Source organism: Dryobates pubescens, chromosome 36, assembly GCF_014839835.1.
Source record: "Dryobates pubescens isolate bDryPub1 chromosome 36, bDryPub1.pri, whole genome shotgun sequence".
In the NCBI taxonomy this organism is placed as follows: domain Eukaryota; kingdom Metazoa; phylum Chordata; class Aves; order Piciformes; family Picidae; genus Dryobates; species Dryobates pubescens.
Genome location: NC_071647.1, coordinates 6150464 through 6171753, shown reverse-complemented (window position 1 = coordinate 6171753; position 21290 = coordinate 6150464). Strand labels below are relative to the sequence as shown.

Below are 21290 nucleotides of genomic sequence, written 5' to 3'. Positions count from 1 at the left end.
ACTGCCTGGGGTCGCTGTGGCCCAAGTGCAGCCCCTGGCACCTGGACTTGCTCAGTGCCATCCTGTTGGGCTCTGCCCATCTCTCCAGCCACCTTCGCAGGAGGCAGTGTGGCCACCAAGCTCCCTGGGCCGCCGTGCTGTGGGTGATTGGCACTGCAGTGGGCAGGAGGAGTGATGTGCCTGTCTTTGCTCTTGCAGAAGGCAGAGAGCCCTCAGGCCACAGGCTCCTTCATCCCTGTGGCCAACGAGCTGAAGCGGAAGGACAAGTACATGAGCGTCCTCTTCTCCTGCCACGTCCGCAAGGTAAGAGACCTGAGCTGGGCAGCAGGCAGGCTGCAAGCTCCTGCCCACAGCACCACAGCATGCCAGGGCTTGGAAGGGACCCAAACAGATCCTCCAGTCCACCCCCCCTGCCAGAGCAGGAGCATGGAATCCAGCACAGGTCCCACAGGAACACATCCAGACAGGGCTGGGAAGGCTCCAGAGCAGGAGACTCCACAACCTCTCTGGGCAGCCTGCTCCAGGGCTCAGCACCCTCACAGCAAGGAAGCTTCTCCTCATGTTGAGGTGGACCTCAACACCATCAATATCTATTGACCTCAACACCATCAATATCTATTGACACCAATGATATCAGTATCTACTGACATCAATACCATCAGTGTCTGTTGACACCAATGACATCAATATCTACTGGCATCAATAATATCAATATCTATTGGCATCAATATCTATTGATCTCTATTGACCTCAATAACATCAATATCTATTGACATCAATATCTGTTGACATCAATACCATCAATATCTATTGAGCTCAATATCTATTGACCTCAATATCTGTTGACCTCAATATCTGTTGACCTCAATAACATCAATATCTATTGACATCAATATCTATTGACATCAACACCATCATCAATATCTATTGGCATCAATGACATCAATATCTATTGACATCAATACCATCAATATCTATTGACATCACTGACATCAATATCTATTGGCATCAATGCCATCAATATCTATTGACCTCAATAACATCACTATCTATTGATATTAATGACATCAATATCTGTTGACATCAATATCTATTGACATCAACACCATCATCAATATCTATTGGCATCAATGCCATCAATATCTATTGACCTCAATAACATCACTAGCTATTGATATTAATGACATCAATATCTATTGACATCAATATCTATTGACATCAACACCATCATCAATATCTATTGGCATCAATGACATCAATATCTATTGACATCAATACCATCAATATCTATTGACATCACTGACATCAATATCTATTGGCATCAATGATATCAATATCTATTGACCTCAATAACATCAATAGCTATTGATATTAATGACATCAATAGCTATTGATATTAATGACATCAATATCTATTGACCTCAATATCTATTGACCTCAATAACATCAATAGCTATTGACATCAATGTCAGCCTGCTCCAGGGCTCTGGGACCCTCACAGTGCAGAAGTTCCTCCTCATGTTCACAGGATCACAGGATGGTAGGGGTTGGAAGGGACCTTCTAAGATCACCAAGTCCAACCTCCCTGCCAGAGCAGCACCATAGAATCCAGCACAGGTCCCACAGGAACACATCCAGATGGCTTCTGAAAGTCTTCACACAAAGAGACTCCACAACCTCTCTGGGCAGCCTGCTCCAGGCCTCTGGGACCCTCACAGGGCAGAAGTTCCTCCTCATGTTGAGGTGGAACCTCCTGTGCTGCAGCTTCCATCCATTGCCCCTTGGCCTGTCACAGGGAGCAAGTCAGAAGAGCTCAGGTGCTCAAGGTGACAGCTGGGGAAGCCCAGGGCAAGTTGCAGCAGGTCCTCACTCCCCAGAGTGGAGCAGGAGCATGGTGGTTGCTCCTCATTCTGCAAACATCCTGTTTCACAGCACCAAGGTTTGTTTTGCAGCACTGTGTCCCTCACTGGGTGTCCAAACTTTTATGCTTCTAGCAGTGAATTATATCATCTGAATAGTAATGGCATGGAACCATGGAATGGTTTGGGTGGGAAGGGGTCTGCAAAGCTCATCCAGGACAACCCCTGCAGCCAGCAGGGCCAGCCCCAGCCCCAGCAGGCTGCTCACAGCCCCACACAACCTCCCCTGCACTGCTGCCAGCCATGGGGCAGCTCCCAGCTCTCTGGGCAGCCTGGGCCAGGCTCTCCCCACCCTCAGTGCCAAACCTTTCTCCCTTCTCTCCACTCTCAAGCTCCCTCTTGCCCTTTCCAACCATCCCCCCTTGTCCTGTCCCATCAGGCCCTGCTCAAAGCTTTGTCCCCAGCTCTCTGCTGGGCCCTTGAAGCACTGCAAGGCCACCAGGAGGTCTCCAGCCTTCTGTCAGCCTGGATGAAACCAGACATCTCTTGTTGCTTTCCACAGGGAGAAGTCTCTCAGTGGAGAATTCTTCACTTTCCCCATGTGCTCTTCAGGAGCCTGGTTGGGCACCTGGGTGGTGGTTTGGGGGAATGTTGGGGTCTGGGTGATGGTTTGAGACAATATTGGTGTCTAGGTGAGTGGTTTGAGACAATGTTGGGGTCTGGGAGTGGTTTGAGTGACTATTGGGGTCTGAGTGAGTGGTTTGAGAGAATATTGGGGTCTGGGTGATGGTTTGAGAGGTTATTCTGGTCTGGGTGAGTGGTTTGAGATAATGTTGGGATCTGGGTGAGTGGTTTGAGAGAATATTGGGGTCTGGGTGAGTGGTTTGAGTGACTATTGGGGTTTGGGAGGGGTTTGAGAATATTGGTGTCTGGGTGAGTGGTTTGAGACAATGTTGGGGTCTGGGAGTGGTTTGAGAGACTATTGGGGTCTGAGTGAGTGGTTTGAGACAATGTTGGGGTCTGGGAGTGGTTTGAGAGACTGTTGGGGTCTGGGTGATGGTTTGAGACAATGTTGGGGTCTGGGTGAGTGGTTTGAGATAATGTTGGGGTCTGGGTGATGGTTTGAGACAATGTTGGGGTCTGGGTGAGTGCTTTGGGAGAATGTTGGGGTCTGTTGTTAGGATTAAGGGAGGCTCAGGTGAGTCTGAATCCAGAGCTGCTCTTCACAGCCTTGCAGCAGTTTGGCTGGAAGCTGTGTCAGGGCCAAGGGGATGCAGGGGAATTCCCCTCAGCTTTTTGCCCTTTAGGCTGAAACCCAAACAGTTCCTTTTCTGCTGCATTGCATGAGCTGATGCCCAATTGTTGCTGTTCCCAGCTCAGCTGGAGCTGCTGTACCAATGCAGTGCTGAGGTCTGGCAGATGTGGTTGTGGGAAGTGTTGCTCAGAATAGGAAGGGAATGACGTGAGGAGATCCCTCAGGGGGTGGCATGCAGGGCTGCCATGTGGGACTTAGCTCTGCTGCCTCTTACACAACTCTTAAGCTTTTAAGTCCTTACAGTGCTCTGCCTGCTCCTGAGTCAGCTCTGAAGGACAGTGTCCTGTGCAAGCAGAAGGTGTGAGCACAGATCCACTCCTGCTCAGGAATGCTCAGCTGTTGCTGCCCAGTTGCTGCTCAGGAGATGCTCAGTTGCTGCTCAGTTGCTGTCCAGTTGCTGCTCAGTTGCTACTTGGGAGCTGTTCAGCTGCTTCTCAGTTGCTGTCCAGTTGCTGCTCAGCTGCTGCTCAGTTGCTGCTCGGGAGCTGCCCAGTTGCTGCTCGGGAGCTGTTCAGTTGCTGCTCAGGAGCTGCTCAGCTGCTGCTCAGCTGCTTCTCAGGAGCTGTTCAGCTGCTGCTCAGGAGCTGTTCATTTGCTGCTCGGGAGCTGTTCAGCTGCTGCCCAGTTGCTGCCCAGTTGCTGCTCAGTTGCTGCTCAGGAGCTGCCCAGTTGCTGCTCAGGAGCTGCCCAGTTGCTGCTCAGTTGCTGCCCAGTTGCTGCTCAGTTGCTTCTCAGTTGCTGCTCAGTTGCTTCTCAGGAGCTGCTCAGTTGCTGCCCAATTGCTGCTCAGTTGCTGCTCAGTTGCTGCCCAGTTGCTGCCCAGTTGCTGCTCAGGAGCTGCCCAGTTGCTGCTCAGTTGCTGCCCAGTTGCTGCTCAGTTGCTTCTCAGTTGCTGCTCAGTTGCTTCTCAGGAGCTGCTCAGTTGCTGCCCAATTGCTGCTCAGTTGCTGCTCAGTTGCTGCTCAGTTGCTGCTCAGGAGCTGCTCAGGAGCTGCTCAGTTGCTGCCCAGTTGCTGCTCAGGAACTGCCCAGTTGCTGCTCAGTTGCTGCTCAGGAGCTGCCCAGTTGCTGCCCAGTTGCTGCCCAGTTGCTGCCCAGTTGCTGCTCAGTTGCTGCTCAGGAGCTGCCCAGTTGCTGCCCAGTTGCTGCCCAGTTGCTGCTCAGGAGCTGCCCAGTTGCTGCTCAGTTGCTGCTCAGGAGCTGCTCATTTGCTGCCCAGTTGCTGCCCAGTTGCTGCCCAGTTGCTGCTCAGGAGCTGCCCAGTTGCTGCTCAGTTGCTGCTCAGGAGCTGCTCAGTTGCTGCCCAGTTGCTGCCCAGTTGCTGCTCAGGAACTGCCCAGTTGCTGCTCAGTTGCTGCTCAGGAGCTGCTCAGTTGCTGCCCAGTTGCTGCCCAGTTGCTGCTCAGGAGCTGCCCAGTTGCTGCTCAGGAGCTGCTCAGTTGCTGCCCAGTTGCTGCCCAGTTGCTGCCCAGTTGCTGCTCAGGAGCTGCCCAGTTGCTGCCCAGTTGCTGCTCAGTTGCTGCTCAGGAGCTGCCCAGTTGCTGCTCAGGAGCTGCTCAGTTGCTGCCCAGTTGCTGCTCAGGAGCTGCCCAGTTGCTGCTCAGGAGCTGCTCAGTTGCTGCCCAGTTGCTGCCCAGTTGCTGCCCAGTTGCTGCTCAGTTGCTGCTCAGGAGCTGCTCAGTTGCTGCTCAGTTGCTGCTCAGTTGCTGCTCAGTTGCTGCCCAGTTGCTGCTCAGGAGCTGCCCAGTTGCTGCTCAGGAGCTGCTCAGTTGCTGCCCAGTTGCTGCCCAGTTGCTGCCCAGTTGCTGCTCAGTTGCTGCTCAGGAGCTGCTCAGTTGCTGCTCAGTTGCTGCTCAGTTGCTGCCCAGTTGCTGCTCAGGAGCTGCTCAGTTGCTGCTCAGTTGCTGCCCAGTTGCTGCTCAGTTGCTGCTCAGGAGCTGCTCAGTTGCTGCTCAGTTGCTTCTCAGGAGCTGCTCAGTTGCTGCCAGTTGCTGCTCAGGAGCTGCTCAGTTGCTGCCCAGTTGCTGCTCAGGAGCTGCTCAGTTGCTGCTCAGTTGCTGCTCAGGAGCTGCTCAGTTGCTGCTCAGGAGCACAGAGCCTTCCAGCAAGGTCTGAGCAGTTGTGTTGGGCTGCAGGTGTCTGATGGAGGCCCTGAGCACACAGCCAGGCCTGGCCCCTGCACCTCTGCTGCTGTGTTTGCTTGCAGGACAAAGCTGCTTCTGCTGGGCTTTGGTGCACTGCTGCCAGCACCTTAGTAACAGAAGTAGCCTGGAGCTGGGGTGGTTGTTAGCTGCCATGGAGTGGCCTGGAGGGTTAGGCTCAGGGCTGTCAGAGGTGAAGAAAGCTTTAGCTTAGCAGCAGTGATTAAAGGAAGGAGCTCAGCTGAAACCTGCAGAGACTGCCAGGCTGCAGACTTGCAGCCTGCTAGGTCTGAATTCCCTTGTGTCAATGCTAGCAGAGAGTTCAGGATGAATCCTGTGCTGCCTGCTTGGCTGGAGATGCCTTTGGGTGGCTTTTGAAGCCACCAGTGAGGGAAGCACACCCAGGAGTGAGGCAGCAGAGCAGGAGCAGAGCCAGCAGGGCCAAGGAGAGACAAGCAGAGCTGCAGCCACCAGCACAGGCATGCAGGATGCCTTGGGGGACCTCAGCAGGCAGAGGGGAGCTGCTGCCCAGGCACCCCCCCAGCTCTGCCTGAAGCTTTGGGATCCTTAATGCTTTTTCTTTCTCCTTAAGGATCTCTGTTAGACAGAAAAAATAGAGTAGAGTAGAGTAGAGCAGAATTAACCAGGTTGGAAAAGACCTCAGAGATCATCCAGTCCAACCTCTCACCCAGCACCATCTGAGCAACTCAACCATGGCACCAAGGGCCTCATCCAGGCTCTTCCTAAACACCTCCAGGGATGGGGACTCCACCACCTCCCTGGGCAGCACATCCCAGTGGCCAATCTCTCTTGCTGGGAAGAACTTTCTCCTCACCTCCAGCCTAAACCTCCCCTGGCACAGCTTGAGACTGTGTCCTCTTGTTCTGATGCTGCTTGCCTGGCAGAAGAGACCAACCCCCACCTGGCTCCAACCTCCCTGCAGGGAGTTGTAGAGAGCAAGAAGGTCTCCCCTGAGCCTCCTCTTCTGCAGGCTAAGGACCCCCAGCTCCCTCAGCCTCCCCTCCCAGGGCTGTGCCCCAGACCCCTCCCCAGCTTTCTTGCCCTTCTCTGGACACCTTCCAGCAGCTCAACCTCTTTCCTAACCTGAGGAGCCCAGAGCTGGACACAGGACTCCAGGGGTGGCCTCAGCAGTGCTGAGCACAGGGCACAAGGACTTCCCTGCACCTGCTGGCCACACTCTTCCTGCTGCAGGCCAGGCTGCCCTTGGCCTTCTTGGCCCCCTGGGCACACTGCTGGCTCATGTTCAGCCTACCATCAACCAGCACCCCCAGGTCCCTCTCTGCCTGGCTGCTCTCAGCCACTCTGCCCCCAGCCTGCAGCACTGCCTGGGGTTGCTGTGGCCAATGTGCAGAACACTTGGCTGTGTTCAATCTCCTGCCCTTGGACAAATCCACTCCCCCAAGTGAGTGCAAAGGCCTCTAGGGAGATGGTGGTGCTGGGGAAGCAGGTAGGAGCACCTCTCCTGCAAGAGAGGGATGGAACCAGTGCAGTGTGGCTGCTGCTGGCCCAAGTGCAGCTGTGCAGGGCCTGTGCTGATGGCTGAGATTGGCAATCTCAGCACAGCTCCACCTGTAAAGCCCAAAGCAAATGGCCCCTGCCAAATCCTGGTTTGGAGGTGGTTGTCCTTGGGAGGGAGCAGTTTGTCTGCCCTCTGCTATGGCCAAGAAACATCCAGGCACCCCTGAAGGCAGCCCAGCAGAGAAGACAAACAGTCCTGAACTTTGAAAGCTAACAGGATGAGGATTTGACATTTGAAGGTGCAGCATTTCATGTTCCCAGCCAGGCTCTCCTGCAGGGGAGCTGTGAGGCCTGAAATGTGAGCAGCAGCTTTGCAGCCTAAGCAGCACTGAAGAGTCTCAGGGAGCCTGGGAGGGACTCCCTGCTGAGCCTGCAAGAGCAGAGCCCTCACCTGACAGCTGCCAGCCTGCTGCTGCCCTGCACAGGAAGCCACTGATGTCCTGAGCTGTCTCTGTAAAGCAGAGGAGCTGCCTGGGATCAGAGACTGCTTTGGGCTTTCACTTTCCAGCCATCCCCCCTTGTCCTGGCATGGGGCAGCTCCCAGCTCTCTGGGCAGCCTGGGCCAGGCTCTCCCCACCCTCACTGCCAAACCTTTCTCCTTCTCTCCACTCTCAAGCTCCCTCTTGCCCTTTCCAACCATCCCCCCTTGTCCTGTCCCATCAGGCCCTGCTCAAAGCTCTGTCCCCAGCTCTCTGCTGGGCCCTTGAAGCACTGCAAGGCCACCAGAAGGTCTCCCTGGAGCCTTCTCTCCTGCAGGCTGCCCAAGGCCAACTCTCTCAGCCTGGCTCCCAGCAGAGGGCTTCCAGCCCTGCCAGCACTGCTGTGGCCTCCTCTGGCCCTGCTCCCCCAGCTCCCTGGCTGTGCTGAGGGCTCCAGAGCTGCCCCAGCCCTGCAGGGAGGTCTGAGCAGAGCAGAGCAGAGGGCAGAATCCCCTCCCTGCCCCTGCTGCCCACCCTGCTGGGGCTCAGCCCAGGCCAGGCTGGGGCTGGGCTGGCAGTGCTTGGTGCCAGCTCCTGTCCAGCTCCTCACCCTCCAGCACCCCCAAGCCCTTCTCCACAGGGCTGCTCTCCAGCCCTTCACCCCCAGCCTGGAGTGACCCCAGGGCTTGTCCTGCCCCCCATTTCCCTTGGCAAACACAAGCTGGAGCCTTCTGCCTCTTACCCATCAAGGGCCAGCAGCTCTCAGTGCTGGGGGGCAGCAGAAGTTCTTCTGCTTGCTTCACTCCTCCCTTTCCTTAGTTATATTTCCTTTTATTCCTGTCTCTTTTCTCTGTGTGCAATCTCTAATTCCCCACAGAACCACAGAGTGGTTTGGCTGGGAAGAGACCTTTCCAAGTGCCTCTGTCACCCCAAATGTCATTTGCACAGCTGTGGCCCTTGGTGCTGGGCTGCCCTGGTGCTCAGGGCATTGGAACTGGAGCCACTCTGGCACATTCCTTACACCAAACCTGCTCTGCTGGGGGGGCTGCAGGCTGAGGATTTCTCTCTCAGCTGAAATTTGGCTCATGGGAGGCTTTAGCAGAGTTACAGCCAGGAAAGCAATCCAGTGTGAGGTGATGCCACTGCTTCCCTCCAGTCATCCCCTTCCCCAAGCTTCAGTCCACAGGATGAGGCTGCTGGGGCTCATGCCTGCTGGAATTTCCTCATGCAGCTGATTTGGGGATTCTTGAGCAAAAAAAAAGATCAGAGAAGCACAGAATGGGTTGGGTTGGAAGGGAGCTCAAAGCTCAGCCAGTGCCAACCCCCAGCCACGGGCAGGGACACCTCCCCCCAGCCCAGCTTGCTCAGGGCCTCATCCAGCCTGGCCTTGAGCACCTCTAGGGAGGAGGCAGCCACAGCCTCCCTGGGCAGCCTGTGCCAGAGTCTCCCCAGCCTCACTCTCAAGAGTTTCTTCCTCCTCTCCAGTCTCAGTCTCTCCTCTCCCAGCTCAAAGCCATTGTTCCTCCTCCTGCCACTCCCAGCCCTTGTCCCAACTCCCTCCCCAGCTCTCCTGGAGCCCTTCAGGTACTGGAAAGCTGCTCTGAGGTCTCCCTGGAGCCTTCTCTTCTCCAGCCTGAACAGCCCCAACTCTCCCAGCCTGCCCCCCCAGGGGAGGTTCTGCAGCCCTCTGGGCATCTTTGTGGCCTGCTCTGGAGCCTCCCCAACAGTTCCATGTCCTTGCAACTGCTCTGTCCCTTGGTCAGGGAGGTGTCCCTGTGAGGAGAGGGCAGCTTGGTGAGCTGAGTGCTCTGTCTCTGCATCAGGCTTCCCTTGTGGTGCTCAGCGAGGTGCTCAGTCATCACACCAGGTCTGAAGTAGTTCCTGGCTGTCAGCAGCAGGTGGTTGGATATTAGGAAAGAATTCCTTCCTGCAGGAGTGCTCAGGGACTGGCACAGGCTGCCCAGGGCCTGGCAGAGGCTGCCCAGGGAGGTGGTGGAGTCCCCAGCCCTGCAGGGGTTCAAGCAACCTGTGGCCATGGCACCTGGGGCCAGGCTGTAGAGGCCATGGTGGGGTTGGGTTGCTGGTTGGACTGGGTGAGCTTAACCCAAAACAATTCCAGGGTTCCCTGCAAAGCTGAGCACAGCCAAGGTGAGCCTGGAGCTGGAGCCAGGGCAGCTCTTGCTGTACAGAACCTGGCAGAGGTTTGCCAAGCCCTCAACTTGTTGACTTCTTTTAGCTGCTGCTTGCTGCTGGTCTGCTGCAGCAAGAAGAGCTCTGAGCAGGCAGGGAGCTGCTCCTGAGGCACTGAGAGCTGCCCCTGGAGCTGGCTGCAGCTTCAGCAGCTTGAGCTGAATAATCAGGGGTGAGTGCTGGGACCAAAGCTCCTCAAGCTCTTTTTATAGGAGGTCTGGGAGGAGACTTTGAAGTCTGCCTGCTGGAGCTGCCTTGCTTCAGGAGCTTCCTGCAGCAGGTACAGGTGGAAGCAGGTCACTTCAGCCCCTGGAAAACTCCATCTGCTCTGAGCATTGTGCAGCCCTGTGCTTTGCAAAGGAGCTGTGGAAGGCTTTCTGCCTTGGGAAGCCAACTGCATATTTCATGGAGAGCAGCAGATTTGGTGTGTCACCTAGGCAACAGCAGCCTCTCCTCTTCACACACTGAGGCTTTGCTGCCTCTTCCTCCCTCATCACTGGTGGCACCAAGCTCCCCTGAGAGGCTCATCTCTTCCAGAGCCTGCTGCCCTGCAGCAGCTAGAGGCCCCCTGGCAGAGAGCTGAGAAGCTGATTTGGAGGCTGTCCTGCTAGAGGCCAGACCTTCATTCCCACCACCCCACCACCCCCACCCCTCCCTGAGCTCCTCAAGAAGCTCAATTCAGAGCTCATCACAGTGCATCAACACAGAGAGACATAAAAAGCACCCAGAAGGTGCAGGGAGCACAGTGCTGGGCAGGGCTGCTCTTCAGGAGGGGGTGAGCTGGAAGCTGAGAACATAAGGGCCTGTCTCCACTCCTCCAGACTCAGAACACTGCCATTTGCCATGCTGCTGGCAGCTGAGGACTCTCTTCTCTTTGCCTCCCAGCACCACAGGGTTTCCTTCCCACCCCCCCAGCATGTTACTGACGTAGCTATGCCTCAGCTGCAGCAGGAGCAGGAGCTGCAAAGGCCATGGGCAGCTGCAGAGCTCTCAGAGGCTGCTTCTCAGGTGGGGGCAAGCTGCTGGACCTCCCCTTCAGCACATCTCCTTAGCTGCATTTCCTGCTCAGGGTGGACACTGAGAGCAGTGGGAAAGCACAAGGGAGGGGAGGGATTCAAAGCATGCTTGTGGGACTCCTGCATGATCACAGAATGGCTTGGAAGGGACCTCAAAGGTCATCCAGTGCCAACCCCTCTGCTATGGGTAGGGACACCTCCCCCCAGCACAGCTTGCTCAGGGCCTCATCCAGCCTGGCCTTCAGCACCTCCAGGCAGGAGGCAGCCACAGCCTCCCTGGGCAGCCTGTGCCAGAGTCTCACCACCCTCACTGCAAAGAATTCCTTCCTCCTCTCCTGTCTCAGTCTCTCCTCTCCCAGCTCAAAGCCATTGTTCCTCCTCCTGGCACTCCCAGCCCTTGTCCAAAGTCCCTCCCCAGCTCTCCTGGAGCCCTTCAGGTACTGGAAGGCTGCTCTGAGGTCTCCCTGAAGCCTTCTCTTCCCCAGGCTGAACAGCCCCAGCTCTCCCAGCCTGGCCCCACAGGGGAGGTTCTGCAGCCCTCTGATCATCTTCATGTCCTTTGGACCCCCTCCAGCAGCTCCAGGTCCTTGTGCTGGGGGCTCCAGAGCTGGAGGCAGTGCTGCAGGTGGGGGCTGAGCAGAGCAGAGCAGAGCAGAGCAGAGCAGCATTCCTAAGCATAACACTGCCTGCTGAAAGCTGAGCTTGCTCCTTGTCCCTCTTTCCTGGGCAGCAGCTGCAGGACCTTCTGCTGCTCTGCTGGCACAGCTTGGTGAGGTCTTTGGCACTGTGGACTCTGTGCATGGACAACAGGCAGGACATGATGGGAGCAGCAGAGAGCATCATGGCAGTGGGGATGTTGTCAGGCCCTTCAACAACCACCCAGACAAACACAGCAGATGTGTTTGGGAGCCACAGCCACAGAGCATCAGGACAGAGGCCCTGCCACAGCCTAGCAGCCTGGAGAAGCCTTGGCCCAAAGTCCTGAGCCACAGGGCATGGTCCTGTATGCTGCAGAGCCAATAAGGAGACCTAATTGTGGCCTTCCAGTGTCTGCAGGGGGCTCCAAGAAAGCTGGGGAGGACTGTTCCAATGCCTGGCCACTCTTGCAGGTGAGAACTTCTACCTGATATCCAGACTAAACCTCCCCTGGTGCAGCATGAGGCCAGGCAACCTGTGGCAGAACAAGAGGACACAGTCTCAAGCTGTGCCAGGGGAGGTTTAGGCTAAAGGTGAGGAGAAAGTTCTTCCTAGCAAGAGAGATTGGCCACTGGGATGTGCTGCCCAGGGAGGTGGTGGAGTCCCCAGCCCTGGAGGTGTTTAGGAAGAGCCTGGATGAGGCCCTTGGAGCCATGGTTTGGTTGATCAGATGGTGCTGGGTGAGAGGTTGGACTGGATGATCTCTGAGGTCTCTTCCAACCTGGTTGATTGTGTTCTGTATTCTGTGTTCACTTTTCAGGCTGATAGGACTGGGGGGGATGGAGCAGCACTAGAAGTGGGGAGATTGAGATTGGCTGTGAGGAAGAAGTTGTTGCCCAGGAGGGTGGTGAGAGCCTGGCACAGGCTGCCCAGGGAGGTGGTGGAAGCCTCCTGCCTGGAGGTGTTTGCAGCCAGGCTGGAGGTGGCTGTGAGCAACCTGCTGTGGTGTGAGGTGTCCCTGCCCATGGCAGGGGGTTGGGGCTGGCTGAGCCTTGAGCTCCCTTCCAGCCCTGCCAGCTCTGTGATCTCCAGCAGGGTGCTGAGTCCCAGGGATGAGCTGGGATCAGTGCAGTTTGTCCTGGATCAAGGTGATCAAGGCCAGGCTGGATGAGGTCCTGGGCAGCCAGTTCTAGCACCATCCCTGGGCATGGCAGAGGGGGGGTGGAGGTGTTCAAGGCCAGGCTGGAGGTGGCTGTGAGCAACCTGCTGTGGTGTGAGGTGTCCCTGGGCATGGCAGGGGGTTGGAGCTGGCTGAGCCTTGAGCTCCCTTCCAGCCCTGCCAGTTCTGGGATTCTGAGCTGTGCTCTGCTCCCACAGCCCTGTGTGGAGCACCAGCCACTCCTAACCTACTTTCTCAGGGCCATTCAATGTTTCAGAGCCTTTTATTCATTTTTTTTTTCTCTCCCATTCATCTGCTTCCTAAACCAGTCCCAGTTGTGCAGCATTTCCTCCTGGGAGGTCTTCCAGGCCCTCTCTCATCCTCTTTACCTCCTCTGACCCATCCGAGTCTCCCTCACGCTCTCCATCCCAGCGCTCCTCACAACACCCAAGTGAGATCCTGGCACCCAGGGCATTCTGCCTCATGCTGCTCTGCCCTTCATGCTGAAGCTTTGCTTGCTCTCAGCTGTCTGTGTGTGTGCCAGGATCTCTCCAGAGCTGTCTGAACCCATCTCCAGGTACTGAGTTGGAGCTGCTGGGCTGAGGCTGTCCTGGAGCTCTGCAGTTTGCACTCCTTGCCTGTCTCTGCTCTCATCTTTGCCACACTGCTGCCTGTGACTGAGACTATTGCAGAGCTCTGCTTGCCTGCTGGCTTCACCCAGGACAATCCTGTTTGTGCTCATCCTCCCCATCACAGCTCCCCCTTGCCTGCCCTTCCCAGCTGCTTAACAGACAGCAGAGTGGCTGTGCCACAGCCATGGCTGCAGCCTGGCCCTGGCTGGGAAGAGTTTCAGCTTCATGTGCTGCTTCCTCACTTCTGACAGAGGTTTGCATCTTGCCTGCAGACTGTTCAGTGTCCTGCCTCTGTCTGCTGGGGGTCCAGATGGCATCAAACACACCCCCAGCATGGAGGGGTTGGGAGGAACCTCTGGAGATCACCCAATCCAAGCCCCTGCTCCAGCAGGGTCCCCACAGCAGCTTGCTCAGGGACACAGTGCCCAGGGGGGGTTGGAAGCTCTCCACACCAGGAGGCTCCAAACCCTCTCTGGGCAGCCTGCTCCAGGCCTCCAGCACCCTCACACCAAACCACTTTCTCTTCCTGCTCAGATCCAACCTCCTGGCTGCCACTTTGTGCCCCTTGCTGTCCCTTGTGCTGTCCCTGGGCAGCACTGAGCAGAGCCTGGCCCCAGCCTCTTGCCCCCCAGCCTTTAGCTCTTGCTGAGCATTGCTCAGCTGCCCTCTGGGGCTGCTCTGCTCCAGGCTCTCAGCCCCAGGGCTCTCAGCCTTTGCTGCTCCCAGAGCTGCTCCAGGCCCCTCAGCAGCCTTGGAGCCTCCCCTGGGCTCTCTCCAGCAGTTCTCTGTCTCTCTTGGACTGAGGAGCCCAGAGCTGGAGTGAATTCTCCAGATGTGGCCTCAGCACAGCAGAGCAGAGCAGGAGGAGAGCCTCCCTTGACCTGCAGGTCACACTCTTAGTAATGCTCCCCAGGAGCCCATTGCCCTTCTTGGCCACGAGGACCCCAGGCTGGCCTTGGATGTAGTGTTTCCTGGCCACATTAATGACCCTGTTAGTGAGCTGCTCCTTTCCCCTGGGGAACCCCAGCCTTGGATGCAGCCCAGGCTGCCATTGGCCTTCTGTGCTGCAGGCTCACCCTGCCTGCTCCTGTCCAGCCTCTCCCCCACCAGCACCCCCAAGGCCTTTTCCTCAGGGCTGCCTTCTGTCACCTCCCCCCTGGCCTGGAATTGTGCCAGGGGAGGTTTAGATTGGAGAGGAGGCAAAATGTCTCTGCTGCAAGAGTGGTCAGGGCCTGGCAGAGGCTGCCCAGGGAGGTGGTGGAGTCCCCATGCCTGGAGGGGTTCAAGCAACCTGTGGCCATGGCCCTTGGGGCCAGGGTTTGGTGGCCATGGTGGGGTTGGCTGCTGGTTGGGCTGGGTGAGCTCAGAGAGCTTTTCCAACCTTGCTGACTCCCTCACTCTGGGTATCTAAACAGCATCTGGGCTGATGACACCACAGAATGGGTTAGGTGGAGAGGGACCTGTGGAGGGCTGTGCTCCAACCTCCTGCTCAGGTCAGGGCTGGCTGCAGAGCTAGGTGATGGTACTCAGGCACTCAGTGCTGAACATGCCCAAGGGTGAAGCTGACACAACCTCTCTGAGCCCTGTCCCAGGGCTGCCACCTTCTCTTCCAGGCTAAGCAACCCCAGCTCCCTCAGCCTCTCCTCCCAGGGCTGTGCCCCAGACCCCTCCCCAGCTTTCTTGCCCTTCTCTGGACACCTTCCAGCAGCTCAACCTCTTTCCTAACCTGAGGAGCCCAGAACTGGACACAGGACTCCAGGTGTGGCCTCAGCAGTGCTGAGCACAGGGCACAAGGACTTCCCTGCTCCTGCTGCCCACACTCTTCCTGAATGTAAGCCAGGCTGCCCTTGGCCTTCTTGGCCCCCTGGGCACACTGCTGGCTCCTGTTCAGCTGCTGTCCACCACTACCCCCAGGTCCCTCTCTGCCTGGCTGCTCTCAGCCACTCTGCCCCCAGCCTGTAGCACTGCCTGGGGTTGCTGTGGCCAAAGTGCAGCCCCTGGCACTTGGCTGTGTTCAATCTCCTGCCCTTGGCCTCTGCCCATCTGCCCAGCCTGGCAAGGTCCCTCTGCAGAGCTCTGCTGCCCTCTAACAGATCAACTCCTGCCCCCAGCTTGCTGTCAGCTGCACATTTACTGCTGATGGACCTATTCCATTCTATTCTATTCCATTCCATTCCATTCTATTCTACTCTATTCTATTCTATTCTATTCCATTCTATTCTATTCCATTCCATTCCATTCCATTCTACTCTATTCCATTCCATTCCATTCCATTCCATTCCATTCCATTCCATTCCATTCCATTCCATTCCATTCCATCCTATTCTATTCTACTCTATTCTATTCTATTCCATTCCATTCCATTCCATTCTATTCCATTCCATTCCATTCTACTCTATTCCATTCCATTCCATTCCATTCCATTCCATTCTATTCTATTCTACTCTATTCTATTCTATTCCATTCCATTCCATTCCATTCCATTCTATTCCATTCCATTCCATTCCATTCCATTCCATTCCATTCTATTCCATTCCATTCCATTCTACTCTATTCCATTCCATTCCATTCCATTCCATTCCATTCCATTCCATTCCATTCTATTCTATTCTACTCTATTCTATTCTATTCTATTCCATTCCATTCCATTCCATTCCATTCTATTCCATTCCATTCCATTCCATTCCATTCCATTCCATTCCATTCCATTCTATTCTATTCTATTCTATTCTATTCTATTCCATTCCATTCCATTCCATTCCATTCCATCCTATTCTATTCTACTCTATTCTATTCCATTCCATTCCATTCCATTCCATTCTATTCTATTCTATTCTATTCTACTCTATTCCATTCCATTCCATTCCATTCCATCCTATTCCATCCTATTCCATTCTATTCTATTCTATTCTATTCTATTCTATTCTATTCTATTCTATTCTATTCCATGCCATTCTATGCCATTCCATTCCATTCCATTCCATTCAGCAGCCAAATCCAGTTGAGAGGTGTCCCTGCCCACAGCAGAGGGCCTGAATGATGATCTCTGAGCTGCCTCCCAGCCTGAGCCCCTCTGGGGGGGCCTTGCTGCTGGGCTTGCTGGGAGCTGAAGCTTCTCTTCCCTGCAGGTCAATCGCTTCAACAAGGTGGAGGACAGAGCCATCTTCATCACTGACAGACACCTCTACAAGATGGACCCCATGAAGCAGTACAAGGTGATGAAGACCATCCCCCTCTACAATGTGAGTACAAGGCCTGGGGAGCCTCACCTGGGGCCTGTGCAGTGCACCTCCTGCTCAGCCCCACCGAGGGAGAATAGCCTGGGGCAGGATTTGTGGCGCAGTCAAAGTGACTGCAGTGCAATCAGCTCTGCAGAGAAGGACCTGGGAGTGCTGGGGGCCAAGCCCCCCAGGAGCCAGCAAGCTGCCCTCATGGCCAAGAAGGGCAATGGGCTCCTGGGGGCATTAATAAGAGTGTGGCCAGCAGGTCCAGGGAGGTTCTCCTCCTGCTCTGCTCTGCTGTGGTGAGGCCACATCTGGAGTCTTGGATCCAGTTCTGAGCTCCACACTTCAAGAGGGGCAGAGGACTGCTGGAGAGAGCCCAGGGGAGGCTCCAAGGCTGCTGAGGGGCCTGGAGCAGCTCTGGGAGGAGCAAAGGCTGAGAGCCCTGGGGCTGAGAGCTTGGAGCAGAGCAGCCCCAGAGGGGAGCTGAGCAATGCTCAGCAAGAGCTAAAGGCTGGGGGGCAAGAGGCTGGGGCCAGGCTCTGCTCAGTGCTGCCCAGGGACAGCACAAGGGGCAAGGGGCACAGACTGGCACCCAGGAGGTTCCATCTGAACAGGAGGAGAAACTTCTTTGGTGTGAGGCTGCTGGAGGCCTGGAGCAGGCTGCCCAGAGAGGTTGTGGAGTCTCCTGGTGTGGAGAGCTTCCAGCCCCCCCTGGGCACTGTGCTCCTGGGCAAGCTGCTGGGGGTGCCCTGCTGGAGCAGGGGGTTTGGCCTGGATGGTGTCCTGAGGTCCCTTCCAGCCACCACCATGCTGGGATTCTGGGGTCTTCAGCCCCAATGCATCAAAGACCTTTCAGTGTCAGTGCCTAAAATCCCAGCTAGCCCCCACCCTGCCCCTCTCCCTCTCTCCTGCTCCTTCTCCTATTTCCTTTGCTCTTTGCTGTGCTCTGCAAGGTCCTGGGCTCCAGGAGGGGTCTGACTTTCACTGCAGCTGTGGAGCTCTGGGGCTTTGTTTGATCCTTCAGGCCAGGCCTGAATTGTTTCTTCTCTGTGTTGATGTTTAAAGCAAATCTGATCAGAGCTGCATTCAGAAGCCAAGTGAGGGCTCTGGGCTCTGGGGGTGCAGAGCTTAGCTGCTGGTGACAAAGCAGAACAGCAGCCCTGGGAGGACAGGGGATGGGGGAAGCCTCATCCTGGCTCTTGAGCATCCTTGGGGGGTGGATTTAGCTGCTTGCTTGCTTGCCTCAGCCTGAGGCTGCCTCTGTCATCTGCAGCCTGCAGGACCTGCCTGGGTTCCTGGGGGGTTGTAGACAAGCGAGCTGGACACTGGGGTCTGGGGGGGTAATAAATGTGGTGTCCCTGTGGTGCTGAGAGAGCAGAGATGGGATTAGGTGGTGGGGAAGCCTAACCCACAGGTGTGGAGGGCAGCAGGCACTCACTAAAGCACCAAGTGCAGCTGCCAGCCCCACACCTCCATGGCCTCTGAGCCATGGCCTCTGAGCCATGGCCTTCAGCACCACATCCACACAGTGCTGAATCCCTTCAAGGGTGGAGACTCCACCACAGCCCTGGGCAGCCTGGGCCAGGCCTTGGCAATCCCTCTGGGGTGGAAATTGCTCCTCATGTCCAACCTGAACCTTCCCTGGGCAACTTGAGGAAGTTTCCTCAGCTTGGGGAATTCTGCCCCTCTGCTCTGCTCTGCTCAGCCCCCACCTGCAGCACTGCCTCCAGCTCTGGGGGTCCCAGCACAGGAAGGACCTGGAGCTGCTGGAGAGGGTCCAAGGCAGGCCATGAAGGTGATCAGAGGCTGGAGAACCTCCCCTGTGGGGACAGGATGAGAGATCTGCAGCTGTTCAGCCTGGAGAAGAGAAGGCTCCAGGGAGACCTCAGAGCAGCCTTCCAGTACCTGAAGGGCTCCAGGAGAGCTGGGGAGGGACTTGGGACAAGGGCTGGGAGTGCCAGGCTGAGGAACAATGGCTTTGAGCTGGGAGAGGAGAGACTGAGACTGGAGATGAGGAAGAAATTCTTGAGAGTGAGGCTGGGGAGACTCTGGCACAGGCTGCCCAGGGAGGCTGTGGATGCCTCCTCCAAGTCCAGGCTGGATGAGGCCCTGAGCAGCCTGGGCTGGGGGAGGTGTCCCTGCCCATGGCAGGGGGCTGGAGCTGGATGAGCTTTGAGTTCCCTTCCAACCCAAACCCATTCTATGAATCTCTGAGCACCTTCCCCTTCTCCAGCATCAGCTCAGCTGAGCTCACACAAGGGAAAGGGGGGTGGGCTGGGGGCTGGGGGCTGAGGGTGGGAATCATCTTCTGTGCATTAACTGCAAAGCTACTGTCCAGAGGAGGCAGCTGGCTGGCACCTGGCACCTGATGGATCTCATTCTGCTGCAGGGTAGCTGGTGGCAGTTGTGTGGAAGAGGGCTTCCCATGGCAGGAGGTTGGAGCTGGATGAGCTCTAAGGTCCCTTCCAGCCCATTCTGTGACTGTGAAAGCAGTGTGGGTGGGAAGGGACCTTGCAAGCTCCTGCAGCCCAGGCCCCCAGGCAGGGACATCTGCACCTACAGCAGGTTGCTCCCATTTCTCCTCTTGTACTTCTGTTTTCTCTTGGCTCCTAAAGGATCTCTTAGTTGTTGTCTTTCACCTCTTGGGCTGCCTGGCTTCCCCCTCTCACTGTTCCACCAGCCTGATCCCCTCTCCTGTGGAAACCCCTCTGCAGTGTCCATGGGGAGCTGTCAGCAGCCCACCAGAGCAGGGAGATTCCATCTCTGGAGGCAGGAGCAGCTCTCTGAGCTGAGCTGAAGCCTTCTGAGGAGCCAATGGCTGATCTCTGCAGAGTGCAGAGCAGGCTGCCCAGAGAGCTTGGGGAGTCTCCTGCTCTGGAGGCTTCCCAAACCCACCTGGATGTGTTGCTGTGTGCCCTGCCCTGGCTGCTCCTGCTCTGGCAGGGGGAGCTGGGCTGGAGGAGCTCCAGAGCTCCCTCCCAAGCCCTGAGGTTCTGTGATCCTGTGATCTGCATCAGCTGTGTCCTACCAGGAGGATCCTTGTGCACAGGGATGAGGAATTGTCTTTCCCATGTGTGGAGGTGACCCTGGTTGGCACTGTGCTGCCATCAGGTCCCTTCCAGCCCCTAACATCCTCTGATCCTGTGATCTGCTGTGCCCTACCAGGAGGATCCTTGTGCACAGGGAAGAGGAGTTGTCTTCCCCATGTGTGGAGGTGACCCTGGCTGGCACTGTGCTGCCATCAGGTCCCTTCCAGCCCCTAACATCCTCTGATCCTGTGATCTGTGTCAGCTGTGCCCTACCAGGAGGGTCCTTGTGCACAGGGATGAGGAATTGTCTTCCCCATGTGTGGAGGTGACCCTGGCTGACTCTGTGCTGCTGTCACCGTGCTGCTGGCTGTCAGCACCACCCTGTCACCAGGGCAGCATCCTCAGGGCTGCTGTTTCCATGGCAACCTGCCTGGAGACAGTCAGCTGATGTCTGTTCCCAGCAGCAGCCTGTTTGTGGCTGCAGCTATGGCACACAGCTCCCTCCTGCTGACATGGAAATGGGTCAGGTGGAGCCTGCAGCCCCCAGCTCTGCTCTGGGATCCCATGGCCTGTGTGAGGAGCCTGTCCCTGTCTGCAGGAGGAGACCAAGCAACCCCTTCCCCTGCAGGCCTGGCTGTGGATGGAGCTGCCTCTGGGAGGGATGTTCTGCCTCAGCAGCAGCTCACAGCTGCTCTTTGTTCTTACCTGCAGAGAGAAGAAGCCACAGATGAGGGCAGGGGGGATTCAAAGGCAGCTGAGCAGCACACAGGGTCCTGCAGGTCCCTCTCCCAGTGCAGAGGTGAATGCAGTCAGGGATGTGCTGTGGGTCCTAGAATGGCTCAGGCTGGAAGGGACCTCAGAGGTAGAATCATAGAATTGTCAGGGCTGGAAGGGAGCTGAGCAAGTAGGTTAGGAGAGTCTGGTGCTACACACAGGGCTGTGGGAGCAGAGCACAGCTTGGAGTCACAGAACTGTCAGGGCTGGAAGGGATCTCAAGGCTCAGCCAGTGCCAACCCCCTGCCATGGGCAGGGACACCTCACACTGCAGCAGGTTGCTCACAGCCACCTCCAGCCTGGCTGCAAACACCTCCTCCCCCCCTGCCATGGGCAGGGACACCTCACACCACAGCAGGTTGCTCACAGCCACCTCCAGCCTGGCCTTGAACACCTCCTCCCCCCCCTGCCATGCCCAGGGATGCCTCTGTGCTAGAATTGGCTGCCCAGGGCCTCATCCAGCCTGGCCCTTCAATACCCCCAGGGATGAGGCATCCACAGCCCCCCTGGGCAACCTGTGCCAGTGCCTCCCCACCCTGGTACTGCAGAACTTCTTCCTCAGCTCCAGTCTGACCCTGCTGTGCCTCAGCTCCAAACCATTCCTTCCCCCCTGTCCTGTCTCCAGACACCCTCATGAGAAGTCCCTCTGCAGCCTTCCTGGAGGATCCCTTCAGGTGTTGGCAGGCAGCTCTGAGGTCCCCTCAGGGCCTTCTCTTCCCCAGGCTGAGCCCCCCCAGCTCCCTCAGCCTGTCCCCAGAGCAGAGGAGCTGCAGCCTTTCTCTCCCTGCTCCTGCAGCAGAGCTGCTGCTGGCTTTGTCAGCACTGAGAGCAGCTCCTCCTCTGGCTGAGTCCTTTTGTGCTGCCTTGATTTGCTCAGAGGCTGCTGGGGAGGGCTGAAACAGGAACACTCTGAAGGGCTCTTGGCCTTCCCAGAGAGGTCTGGTGAATAATTCATGTGGCAGTTGGCTTTTCAAGCCCAGAGACTGCAGCTTGCTCATCCTGCCCACTGGGTGCCCATCTCAGGCCTGGGGGGCAGCAGTCCCTGTGGTGCCATTGTGCTCACAGGATGTTGCTGAAGGCTGCAGCTGAATGGTTCAGGGAGAGCTGGGAATGGCTGTGCAGGGCATGGAGCTGCTGCAAAGGATTTAGGATAGGATAGGATAGGATAGGATAGGATAGGATAGGATAGGATAGGATAGGATGGGATAGGATGGGATGGGATAGAATAGGATGGGATAGGATAGGATAGAATGGAATGGAATGGAATGGAATGGAATGGAATGGAATAGAAATAGAATAGAATAGAATAGAATAGAATAGAATAGAATAGAATAGAATAGAATAGAATAGAATAGAA

At 56.3% G+C, this 21290-nt stretch overlaps 1 protein-coding gene across 1 annotated transcript in view; it reads left to right on the top strand.

The window, feature by feature from the left end:
- MYO1D (myosin ID) overlaps positions 1-21290 on the top strand; it is a 260781-nt gene that overhangs the window by 163360 nt on the left and 76131 nt on the right. Inside the window, exons 19-20 of the mRNA XM_054176932.1 lie at positions 199-303; positions 16035-16148. Coding sequence (XP_054032907.1) covers positions 199-303; positions 16035-16148 — 219 coding nt within the window. The remainder of the gene's footprint in view (positions 1-198; positions 304-16034; positions 16149-21290) is intronic.